The 12,500-nt window shown below is 41.8% G+C and overlaps 1 protein-coding gene across 1 annotated transcript in view; it reads left to right on the forward strand.

The window, feature by feature from the left end:
* LOC110530822 (receptor-type tyrosine-protein phosphatase mu-like) overlaps positions 1-12,500 on the forward strand; it is a 403,267-nt gene that overhangs the window by 185,236 nt on the left and 205,531 nt on the right. The window contains exons 5-6 of the mRNA XM_036986895.1: positions 10,790-10,905; positions 11,487-11,661. Coding sequence (XP_036842790.1) covers positions 10,790-10,905; positions 11,487-11,661 — 291 coding nt within the window. The remainder of the gene's footprint in view (positions 1-10,789; positions 10,906-11,486; positions 11,662-12,500) is intronic.

Genomic DNA, 12,500 nt, shown 5'->3' on the forward strand with positions numbered 1-12,500 from the left:
AAGTGTTGGCCAACCAAAACCTCTGTCCTATCTATTCTCTCTTTCCATAAGAGTGTTGGCCAACCAAAACCTCTGTCCTATCTATTCTCTCTTTCCATGAGAGTGTTGGCCAACCAAAACCTCTGTCCTATCTATTCTCTCTTTCCATAAGAGTGTTGGCCAACCAAAACCTCTGTCCTATCTATTCTCTCTTTCCATAAGAGTGTTTGCCAACCGAAACCTCTGTCCTATCTATTCTCTCTTTCCATAAGTGTGTTGGCCAGCCAAAACCTCTGTCCTATCTATTCTCTCTTTCCATAATAGTGTTGGCCAGCCAAAACCTCTGTCCTATCTATTCTCTCTTTCCATGAGAGTGTTGGCCAACCAAAACCTCTGTCCTATCTATTCTCTCTTTCCATAAGTGTATTGGCCAGCCAAAACCTCTGTCCTATCTATTCTCTCTTTCCATAAGAGTGTTGGCCAGCCAAAACCTCAGCAGGTAGCCTAGTGGTTAGAGCATTGGGCCAGTAACCAAAAGGTTGCTGGATTGAATCCCTGATCTGTTGTTCTGCCACTGAACAAGGCAGATAACCCACTGTTTCTAGGCCGTCATTGTAAATAAGAATCTGTTCTTAACTGACTTGCTTAGTTCCACCCTACCTGACACCCTAGACCCACTCCAATTTGCTTACCGCCCAAATAGGTCCACAGACGATGCAATCTCAACCACACTGCACACTGCCCTAACCCATCTGGACAAGAGGAATACCTATGTGAGAATGCTGTTCATCGTCTACAGCTCAGCATTTAACACCATAGTACCCTCCAAACTCGTCATCAAGCTCGAGACCCTGGGTCTCGACCCCGCCCTGTGCAACTGGGTACTGGACTTCCTGACGGGCCGCCCCCAGGTGGTGAGGGTAGGTAACAACATCTCCACCCCGCTGATCCTCAACACTGGGGCCCCACAAGGGTGCGTTCTGAGCCCTCTCCTGTACTCCCTGTTCACCCACGACTGCGTGGCCAGGCACGTCTCCAACTCAATCATCAAGTTTGCGGACGACACAACAGTGGTAGGCTTGATTACCAACAACGACGAGACGGCCTACAGGGAGGAGGTGAGGGCCCTCGGAGTGGGGTGTCAGGAAAATAACCTCACACTCAACGTCAACAAAACTAAGGAGATGATTGTGGACTTCAGGAAACAGCAGAGGGAACACCCCCCTATCCACATCGATGGAACAGTAGTGGAGAGGGTAGTAAGTTTAAAAATCCTCGGCGTACACATCACAGACAAACTGAATTGGTCCACCCACAAAGACAGCATCGTGAAGAAGGCGCAGCAGCGCCTCTTAAACGTCAGGAGGCTGAAGAAATTTGGCTTGTCACCGAAAGCACTCACAAACTTCTACAGATGCACAATCGAGAGCATCTTGTCGGGCTGTATCACCGCCTGGTACGGCAACTGCTCCGCCCACAACCGTAAGGCTCTCCAGAGGGTAGTGAGGTCTGCACAACGCATCACCGGGGGCAAACTACCTGCCCTCCAGGACACCTACACCACCCGATGTCACAGGAAGGCCATAAAGATCATCAAGGACAACAACCACCCGAGCCACTGCCTGTTCACCCCACTATCATCCAGAAGGCGAGGTCAGTACAGGTGCATTAAAGCTAGGACCGAGAGACTGAAAAACAGCTTCTATCTCAAGGCCATCAGACTGTTAAACAGCCACTATTTCGGTAAGAGCTGGTATTCTGTCTGTAATGGAGTGGCCAGCACAGTCAACCCTATTGAGCTGTTGTGGGATCAGCTTGACCATATGGTACGTAAGAAGTGCCCATCAAGCCAATCCAGCTTGTGGGAGGTGCTTCAGAAAGCATGGGGTGAAATCTCTTCATATTACCTCAACAAATTGACAACTAGAATGCCAAAGGTCTGCAAGGCTGTAGTGGCCACAAATGAAGGATTCTTTGGCGAAAGCAATGTTTGAAGGGCACAATTATTATTTAAATAAAAAAAAACATTATTTATAACCTTGTCAACGTCTTGACTATATTTCCTATTCATTTTGCAACTCATTTCATTGTATGATTTATATGGAAAACAAGGACATTTCTAAGTGACCCCAAACTTTAACAGTAGTATGTTGACAACTCAATCGAATATAAACCAAAATTGCATGTTTGTTGTTCAGACTTGCTTGACTTGGTAGGTATTATATGCAGAGTTAGTGTTACTGCATGTACCACAGACAGGCCTCTGCCATTACTGGACATACAGTGCATTCAGAATGTTTAATTTTTTTACATTACAGCCTTATTATATTTGTTTCCCTCATCAACATACACACAATCCCCCATAATGACAAAGCCAAAACAGGTTTTACAAATGTATAAAACATGTTATACTGATGAGGTGGGGAATATTCATTTAATCTGTTTTAGAACTAAGGCTGAAACTTAACACAATGTGGGAAAAGTCAAGGTCTCTGAATCATTTCACTGTACGTGTGTTATCAATCATGTATCTCAGGTAGTGAACGTGTGTTTCTAGGTGTTGAGGGAGAGCTATGTTCTGTTTGGTACCAGCCTGGGAGTCTCATGTTCTTTAAGTTCATCCCAGGGGTGTGCTGAGAGGTTAGACGCCTCACTGTGGTACGGTCAGAGCAATCTACATGACATCAGCTACAATCAATACCACCATGGTTCTCCTTCAATTAATTCGCAGCTAGCTTACAAGCTTAAATAATCAATGATATATCACACAGAGCACAGATCAGATTGTTATATGCAAACTATTTGGTGACCAAACAAACATGCTCAAACACACACACACACACACACACACACACACACACACACACACACACACACACACACACACACACACACACACACACATCACAATCAAATTATCTCGTGACCACAGGATCAAGTAGCTAAATTCCTATAAATGTCAATGAGATGGATTTCCATAGGACTAGTTTCTGCACTGCATATAAATGTAGCAGAAGTTGATCAATGAAAGCGTGCATTTAAATGTAGAAATGTGAACGGATCAATACGCCGCTTAGTGGCTGGGTGGTCGGGTTTCTCTGAGTAATACTCATACGGTCGCGCGTTCCAAATGGCTACCCTATTCACTATGTAGTGCACTACTTTTGACGAGGGGCCTATGGGACCCTATTCCCTATGTAGTGCACTACTTTTGACACGGGGCCTATGGGACCTTATTTTCTATGTAGTGCACTACTTTTAACCAGAGACCAAAAATAGTGCACTATATAGAGAAATAGTGTGCCATTTGGGATGTATTTAAAAAAAAAAAAATTCCCTTTATTTTACTAGGCAAGTCAGTTAAGAACAAATTCTTATTTTCAATGACGGCCTAGTTAAGACAAATGTAAAATAAAAATAAATAAAATGTTGAGCAATGTAATAAAGTAATGGCTTTTCAAATAAGTTACCTTACCTCACATTATGTTGGGCTGACAATTTGTTAGCTACGCAAACGTTTACGAACCACATAGCATGTCATTACAGCAGTATGTACCAGTATGTTAGCTAGCTACCTAACGTTAATAATACATCAAACTAGCCTCGGGTGCTTGACTGCCGTTGTAAGGTCAGAACGCTCGAATCAACCTTACTCCTCGGGTCAGATCGTCCAGTGTGCCCTCTACACGCTCCAAGAGCGAAACAATCTGAATTTACAAACTGGACAAATCTGACAACGCTCTAAATTTACTAACGTCCAGAGCGCACTCTGGCACTCCAGATTGGATTTAAGAACACACCCAAAGTCATAAAATGTTTAGCTAGTAATTTGTTATGCTAACAAGCTAACAATAGGTTGCATAGCAACAGCATCAACTTCCGGTAGACAGGCCGAAGCGCTACTAGGCTCGACTGAAAGTATACCGTTAGTTTACAGTATACTAAAACGAACTAATAGTATATAGTATATACTCATTAACTATGTAGTATACAGTATGTTAGTACGGGTATTCGAACACAGCTTATGTCTTCTAATAAAATATATCATATTGTCACGTTCGTTGTATGGATGAGACCAAGGCGCAGCGTGAGATGAATACATCTTCAATTTATTAACGAAGAACATTTAAACAAACTTACGAAACAACTAAAGTGAAGCTATATATATGATAAGTACAGACACAGGCAACTAACACATAGACAATAACCCACAAAATACTCAAGGAATAAATATGCCTAAATATAAATATGGTTCCCAATCAGAGACAACGATAAACAGCTGCCTCTGATTGAGAACCAATCTAGGCAACCATAGACATACAAAAACCCTAGACAGGAAAAAAACATACCACCCTTGTCACACCCTGACCCTAACCAAAATAATAAAGAAAATAAAGAATACTAAGGTCATGGCGTGACAAAGATATACGTATACTAGTAGAAAAACATTTGATGAAAGATGAAAAGGGAAATGATACAATTAGCTTCGTGAGGGTCTTTGGAGAGTTGGGTGCAATTCTATCTAACTAATCAAGGTCAGATGTTGAAATGGCCTGGTTTTTTCCTCATTACAGAATGGGGCTACAGTGATAATAATACTTCACATGAAAATGGTCTTGTGATTTACTTGGATTGGATCATTTGTCTCTCTTATTATAAAGCCAGGTTCAGTAGCAGAAAGTAATGTTGTCGACTCTGAACCTAATTCAGAAAAAAGGCTGTAGTTAGTCTGTTGTTTAGTCTGTTGTTTAGTCTGTTGTTTAGTCTGTTGTTAGTCTGTTGTTTGGTCTGTTGTTTAGTCTACTGTTAGTCTGTTGTTTAGTCTGTTGTTTAGTCTGTTGTTAGTCAGTTGTTTAGTCTACTGTTGGTATGTTGTTTAGTCTGTTGTTAGTCTGTTGTTTGGTCTGTTGTTTAGTCTACTGTTAGTCTGTTGTTTAGTCTGTTGTTTAGTCTGTTGTTAGTCAGTTGTTTAGTCTGTTGTTGGTCTGTTGTTAGTCTGTTGTTGGTCTGTTGTTTGTCTGTTGTTGGTCTGTTGTTCGGTCTGTAGTTGGGCTGTTGTTTAGTCTGTTGTTAGTCTATTGTTTAGTCGGTTGTTTAGTCTACTGTTAGTCTGTTGTTTAGTCTGTTGTTTAGTCTGTTGTTAGTCAGTTGTTTAGTCTGTTGTTGGTCTGTTGTTAGTCTGTTGTTGACCTGTTGTTTGTCTGTTGTTGGTCTGTTGTTCGGTCTGTAGTTGGGCTGTTGTTTAGTCTGTTGTTAGTCTGTTGTTTAGTCGGTTGTTGGTCTGTTGTTAGTCTGTTGTTGGTCTGTTGTTTGTCTGTTGTTGGTCTGTTGTTCGGTCTGTAGTTGGGCTGTTGTTTAGTCTGTTGTTTAGTCTGTTGTTTAGGCTGTCGTTTAGTCTGTTGGTAGTCTGTAGTTAGTCTGTAGTTAGTCTGTTGTTCGGTCTGTAGTTGGCCTGTTGTTTAGTCTGTTGTTAGTCTGTTGTTTAGTCTGTTGTTAGTCTGTAGTTTGTCTGCTGTTCGGTCTGTAGTTGGTCCGTTGTTTAGTCTGTTGTTGGTCTGCTGTTAGTCTGCTGTTGGTCTGTTGTTTAGTCTATTGTTTAGTCTGTTGTTCAGTCTGTAGTTGGTCGGTTGTTTAGTCTGTTGTTAGTCTGTAGTTAGCCTGTGGTTAGTCTGTTGTTCAGTCTGTAGTTGGTCGGTTGTTTAGTCTGTTGTTGGTCTGTTGTTTAGTCTGTTGTTGGTCTGTTGTTTAGTCTGTTGTTTAGTCTGTTGTGGACTCTGCCCCAATTAAAAAAAGACTGTTGTTTAGTCTGTTGTTTAGTCTGTTGTTGGTCGGTTGGTTAGTCTGTTGTTCAGTCTGTAGTTGGTCGGTTGCTTAGTCTGTTGTTTAGTCTGTTGTTAGTTTGTTGTTAGTCTGTTGTTTAGTCTGTGGTTAGTCTGTTGTCGGCCTGTTGTTAGTCTGTTGTTAGTCTGTTGTCGGCCTGTTGTTAGTCTGTTGTTAGACTGTTGTTGGTCTGTTGTTTAGTCTGTTGTTTAGTCTGTTTTTAGTCTGTTGTTTAGTCTGTTGTTAGTCTGTTGTTAGACTGTTGTTGGTCTGTTGTTTAGTCTGTTGTTTAGTCTGTTGTTAGTCTGTTGTTTGTTGTTAGTCGGTTGTTAGTCGGTTGTTAGCCTGTTGTTTGTTGGTCGGTTGTTGGTCTGTTGTTAGTCTGTTGTTAGTATGCTGTTAGTCTGTTGTTTAGTCGGTTGTTGGTCGGTTGTTTAGTCTGTTGTTTAGTCTGTTGTTGGTCTGTTGCTTAGTCTGTTGTTGGTCTGTTGTTTAGTCTGTTGTTTAGTCTGTTGTGGACTCTGCCCCAATTAATAAAATACTGTTGTTTAGTCTGTTGTAGACTCTGCCCCAATTAATCAAATACTGTAGTCAACAGATCATGAAAGTGAATGCTAATGCTTAATGTTCAGTTGGTCTCCTGACTCTCCGCCTGAGAAACGGAATGCTTTTACTACTGGTTTGTATGTAGAGTGTTAGTCTGTTGTTAGTCTGTTGTTAGTCTGTTGTTAGTCGGTTGTTAGTCTGTTGTTAGTCTGTTGTTAGTCTATTGTTAGTCTGTTGTTAGTCTGTTGTTAAGTCTGTTGTTTAGTCTGTTGTTAGTCTGTTGTTAGTCTGTTGTTAGTCTATTGTTAGTCTGTTGTTAGTCTGTTGTTAAGTCTGTTGTTTAGTCTGTTGTTGGTCTGTTGTTAGTCTGTTGTTAGTCTGCTGTTAGTCTGTTGTTAGTCTGTTGTTTAGTCTGTTGTTAGTCTGTTGTTTAGTCGGTTGTTAGTCTGTTGTTAGTCTGTTGTTAGTCTATTGTTAGTCTGTTGTTAGTCTGTTGTTAAGTCTGTTGTTTAGTCTGTTGTTAGTCTGTTGTTTAGTCGGTTGTTAGTCTGTTGTTAGTCTGTTGTTAGTCGGTTGTTAGTCTGTTGTTTAGTCTGTTGTTAGTCGGTTGTTAGTCCTATGTAGGCCTTTATGAAGATCATGCTCCTATGAACCCAGCATGACATATATAGTATCCAGAGAACGTAAGACTCTATTACTTAAAGGTTGTCGTCAACAAAATAATGAAAATCAATGATTTAGACGGCCTGGGTGTTCCCACTGAGAAACCGAAGAGTACTGTACTCACATTAAGTCTATGAAGGGTATACCTTAATCAATCAACACTGTTTCAAGCCTCTAACATTGATCCTAACATATACAGTGCATTCAGAAAGTATTCAGACCACATTTTCGTACCGTACAGCCTTATTCTAAAATTGATCAAATATTTTCAATTCTTTCCATTATCAATCTACACACAATATCCCATAATGACAAAGCAAAAACATTTATAATCTTTGAGATGTTTCTACAACTTGATTGGAGTCCATTTGTGGTAAATGCAATTGATTGGACATGATTTGGAAAGGCACCACATAAGGTACCACAGTGCATGTCAGAGCAAAAACCAAGCTATGAGGTCGAAATAATTGTCCGTAGAGCACCGAGACAGGATTGTGTCGAGGCACAGATCTGGGGAAGGGTACCAAAACATTTATGCAGCATTGAAGGTCCCCAAGAACACAGTGGCCTCCATCATTTTGAAATGGAAGAAGTTTGGAACCACCAAGACTCTTCCTAGAGCTGGCTACCCAGCCAAACTGAGCAATCAGGGGAGAAGGGCAGGTGACCAAGAACCCAATGGTCACACTGACAGAGCTCAAGAGTGCTTCTGTTGAGATGGGAGAACCTTCCAGAAGGACAACCATTTCTGCAGCACTCCACCAATCAGGCCTTTATGGTAGAGTGGCCAGACGGAAGTCAACCCTCAGCAAAAGGAACATGACAGCCTCCTTGGAGTTTGTCAAAAGGCACCTAAAGGACTCTCAGACCATGAAAAACAAGATTCTCTGGTCTGATGAAACCAATATTGAACTATTTGGCCTGAATGCCAGGCGTCACGTCTGGAAGAAAACCTGACACCATCCCTACGGTGAAGCATGGTGGTGGCAGCATCATGCTGTGGGGATGTTTATCAGCGGCAGGGACTGGGAGACTAGTCAGTATCGAGGGAAAGATGAATGGAGCGAAGTACAGTGAGATCCTTGATGAAAACCTGCTCCAAAGCGCTCAGGACCTCAGACAGGGGCGAAGGTTCAACTTCCAACAGGACAACGACCCTAAGCACACAGCAAATACAATGCACAAGTGGCTTTGGGACAAGTCTCTGAATGTCCTTGAGTGACCCAGCCAGAGCTGGTACCTGAACCTAATCGAACATCTCTGGAGAGACCTGAAAATAGCTGTACTGCGACGCTCTCCATCCAACCTGACAGAGCTTGAGAGGATCTGCAGAGAAGAGTGGGAGAAACTCCCCAAATACAGGTGTGCCAAGCTTGTAACGTCGTACCCAAGAAGGCTGTAATCGCTGCCAAAGGTGCTTCAACAAAGTACTGAGTAAAGGGTCTGAATACTTATGTAAATGTGATATTTCAGTATGCGGTATTGTGTGTAGATTGATGAGGGGGAAAAAATTATTTAATCCATTTTAAAATAAGGCTTGTAACAAAATGTGAGAAAAGGGCAAGGGGTCTGAATGAGGGTTTCAGAAATGAAATGCCAATTACAGTATGTCAGAACAATATTTTTGCCAATAGAACCTACTAGCTTAACGGCATTGGGACTTAGAATGGAACCCCATTGAAAAACTGTGTTTTGAATTGAAGAGGTCCATAAGTGCAGACAAAAGGATATCAAGGATCTGGAAAGATTCTGAATGGAGGAAATGTCCCAAGGTGTTCTCCAATCTCATAAAACATTTTAGAAAAAGGCTCATTATCCTCTCAAGGTGATGAAAGGTATTGGAAACTGACATGTTAATCATTCTGTTTAACAAAATATATTTATATTTTTATTGTAGTAGTATAAAATTATAGAATTTGCCCAAAATTGTAAGCATCCAAAGTACTTTAATGATTTATTTTCATACAGTTATTTATTTTCATCTTTATCAAGGGAGTTTCTGTGTTTGTGTTTGTTTTTATTGAACCCCCTTTAGTCCTGACTTTAAAGGACGTAGAGGTTTAGGGTTATGTATCTATTACTGTATATTCATATATATCTATTACTGTATGCTAATATATATATATATATATATATATATATATTACTGTATATTCATATATGAAGTAGGACGCTTAAATACACTTAGGTTGGAGTCATTAAAACTCGTTTTTCAAGCATTCCCCAAATTTCTTGTTAACGAACTATAGTTTTTGGCAAGTCGGTTAGGACATCTACTTTGTGCATGAGACAAGTCATTTTCCCTTCAATTGTTTACAGACAGATTATTTCACTTATAATTCACTGTATCACAATTCCAGTGGGTCCGAAGTTTACATACACTAAGTGGACTGTGTCTTTAAAACAGCTTTGAAAATTCCAGAAAATGATGTCATGGCTTTAGGAGCTTCTGATTGGCTAATTGACATAATTTGAGTCAATTGGAGGTGTACCTGTGGATGTATTTCAAGGCCTACCTTCAAACTTAGTGCCTCTTTGCTTGACATCATGGGTAAATCAAAAGAAATCAGCCAAGACCTCCACAAGTCTGGTTCATTCTTGGGAGCAGTTTTAAACACCAGGGGACCACGCAGCCGTCATACCGCTCAGGAAGGAGACGCGTTCTGTCTCCTAGAGATGAACGTACTTTGGTGTGAAAAGTGCAAATCAATCCCAGAACAACAGCAAAGGACCTTGTGAAGATGCTGGAGGAAACAGGTACAAAAGTTTCTATATCCACAGTAAAACGAGTCCTATATCGACATAACCTGAAAGGCCACTCAGCAAGGAAGAAGCCACTGCTCCAAAACCGGCATAAAAAAGACAGACTACCGTTTGCAACTGCACATGGGGACAAAGATTGTACTTTTTGTAGAAATGTCCTCTGGTCTGATGAAACAAACATAGAATTGTTTGGCCATAATGATCATCATTATGTTTGGAGGAAAAAGGGGGATGCTCGCAAGCCGAAGAACACCATCCCAACCGTAAAGCACGGGGGTGGCAGCATCATGTTGTGGGGGTGCTTTGCTGCATTAGGGACTGGTGCACTTCACTAAATAGATGGCATCATGAGGAAATAAAATTATGTGGATATATTGAAGCAACATCTCAAGACATCAGTCAGGAAGTTAAAGCTTGGTCGCAAATGTGTCTTCCAAATGGACAATGACCACAAGCATACTTCCAAAGTTCTTCCAAGTACTACTTCCAAGTGGTAAATTGGCAAATGGACAGCAAAGTCAAGGTATTGGAGTGGCCATCACAAGGCCCTAACCTCAATCCTATAGAAAATTTGTGGGCAGAACTGAAAAAGCGTGTGCGAGCAAGGAGGCCTACAAACCTGACTCAGTTACACCAGCTCTGTCAGGAGTAATTGGCCAATATTCACCCAACTTATTGTGGGAAGCTTGTGGAAGGCTACCCGAAACGTTTGACCCAAGTTAAACAATTTAAAGACAATGCTACCAAATACTGGAATGTGATGAAAGAAATAAAAGCTGAAATGAATAATTCTCTCTACTATTATTCTGACATTTCACATTCTTAAAATAAAGTGGTGATCCTAACTGACCTAAAACAGAGCATTTTTACAAGATCAAATGTCAGGAATTGTGAAACTGAGTTTAAATGTATTTGGCTAAGGTGTATGTAAACTTCCGACTTCAACTGTGTATACAGTATATATATTACTGTATATTCATATATGTATATATATATGTGTTTGTTTGTGTGTTTATAGTGAACACCCCTCACTTCCTGACCATAAAGGGTGTAGAGGTGAACGCTGGACAGACGGCCGCCTTCCACTGTACTGTCAACGGACGACAGAGGGACAACTTCAACCTCTGGTTACAGGTAACAACAACACCTTATCCTGACCCATGACCCCTGACCCCTAAACCTAACAATCCACTGTACTGTTAACGGACGACAGAGGGACAACTTCAACCTCTGGTTACAGGTAACTGCAACACATTACCCTGATCCCTGACCCTAACCTTCCACTGTACTGTCAACAGAACGCAGAGGGACAGTGTGTGTGGGTGTGGGTGTGTGTGTGTGTGTGTGTGTGTGTGTGTGTGTGGGTGTGGGTGTGTGTGTGTGTGTGTGTATGGCAGCAGGGGTGGTAGACATCTCGTCGCCAGATATTCCATTACTTTAACAAACAGCTCCTCGTCAGCAGAGGAGCAGCAACACAAACATTACCTCAAGTCCCCTGATGATGCTAATGAATAAACATTTGTAATGAACAAATGTCTGCCTACGGGGGGGGGGGTGACACACACTCATGTGAGTACAAAACAAACACACTTTTGTCCCAACACATACTGACACGCTCAAGGTCAAGCTAATTCATTAAAGCTGGTTTTTTTTTTTCTTTTTTGCCTAACGCCTTCCCCTGTTTTGACCTCTAACCCCTGACTGTGTTCTAACAGGGTATTGGTGGACGCGAGGCCCCTATGAAGTCCACTAAGCCGTGGAACAACAGACGCTTCATCGGGACCTTCGATGTGGAAAACACCACTAAGGGAGATTCTGGACGCTACCGATGTATTGTCCATTCTGACAACGGGGTCGGAGTGTCCAACTACGGAGAACTCACCATAAAACGTAAGTACTGTAGACCTCAGTCACTCTCCTCCAAAACTTTTAAATTACGTTCTTCCAGTGCTTTGTGGTGGATTGTAAAATGAAACTGCTATAAAATAACTATAATAGCCCCAAAATTCCCAGAACCCTCTGCATGACCATGAATAAACACACAAAAACACAACAATGAAATGATTCAGAAGTGGACTGGAATGTGTTCTCTATAAAGTCCTGCTATTGTCCCAGTGGAGCAGACAAACCCATTCCACCTTAAAGGAATCAGATCCATTCCACCTAAAAGGAGACAGACCCATTCCACCTTAAAGGACTCAGACCCAATCCACCTTAAAGGAATCAGACCCATTCCACCTTAAAGGAATCAGACCCAATCCACCTTAATAGAATCAGACCCATTCCACCTTAAAGGAGACAGACCCATTCCACCTTAAAGGAGACAGACCCATTCAGCCTTAAAGGAGGCAGACCCATTCCACCTTAAAGGAGACAGACCCATTCAGCCTTAAAGGAGGCAGACCCATTCCATCCTAAAGGAGGCAGACCCATTCCATCCTAAAGGAGGCAGACCCATTCCATCCTAAAGGAGGCAGACCCATTCCATCCTAAAGGAGACAGACCCATTCCATCTTAAAGGAGGCAGACCTATTCCACTCTAAAGGAGACAGACCCATTCAACATTAAAGGAGACAGACCCATTCCATCCTAAAGGAGGCAGACCCATTCCATCCTAAAGGAGGCAGACCCATTCCATCCTAAAGGAGGCAGACCCATTCCATCCTAAAGGAGGCAGACCCATTCCATCCTAAAGGAGGCAGACCCATTCCATCCTAAAGGAGACAGAC

Source organism: Oncorhynchus mykiss, chromosome 8 (assembly GCF_013265735.2).
Source record: "Oncorhynchus mykiss isolate Arlee chromosome 8, USDA_OmykA_1.1, whole genome shotgun sequence".
In the NCBI taxonomy this organism is placed as follows: Eukaryota; Metazoa; Chordata; class Actinopteri; order Salmoniformes; family Salmonidae; genus Oncorhynchus; species Oncorhynchus mykiss.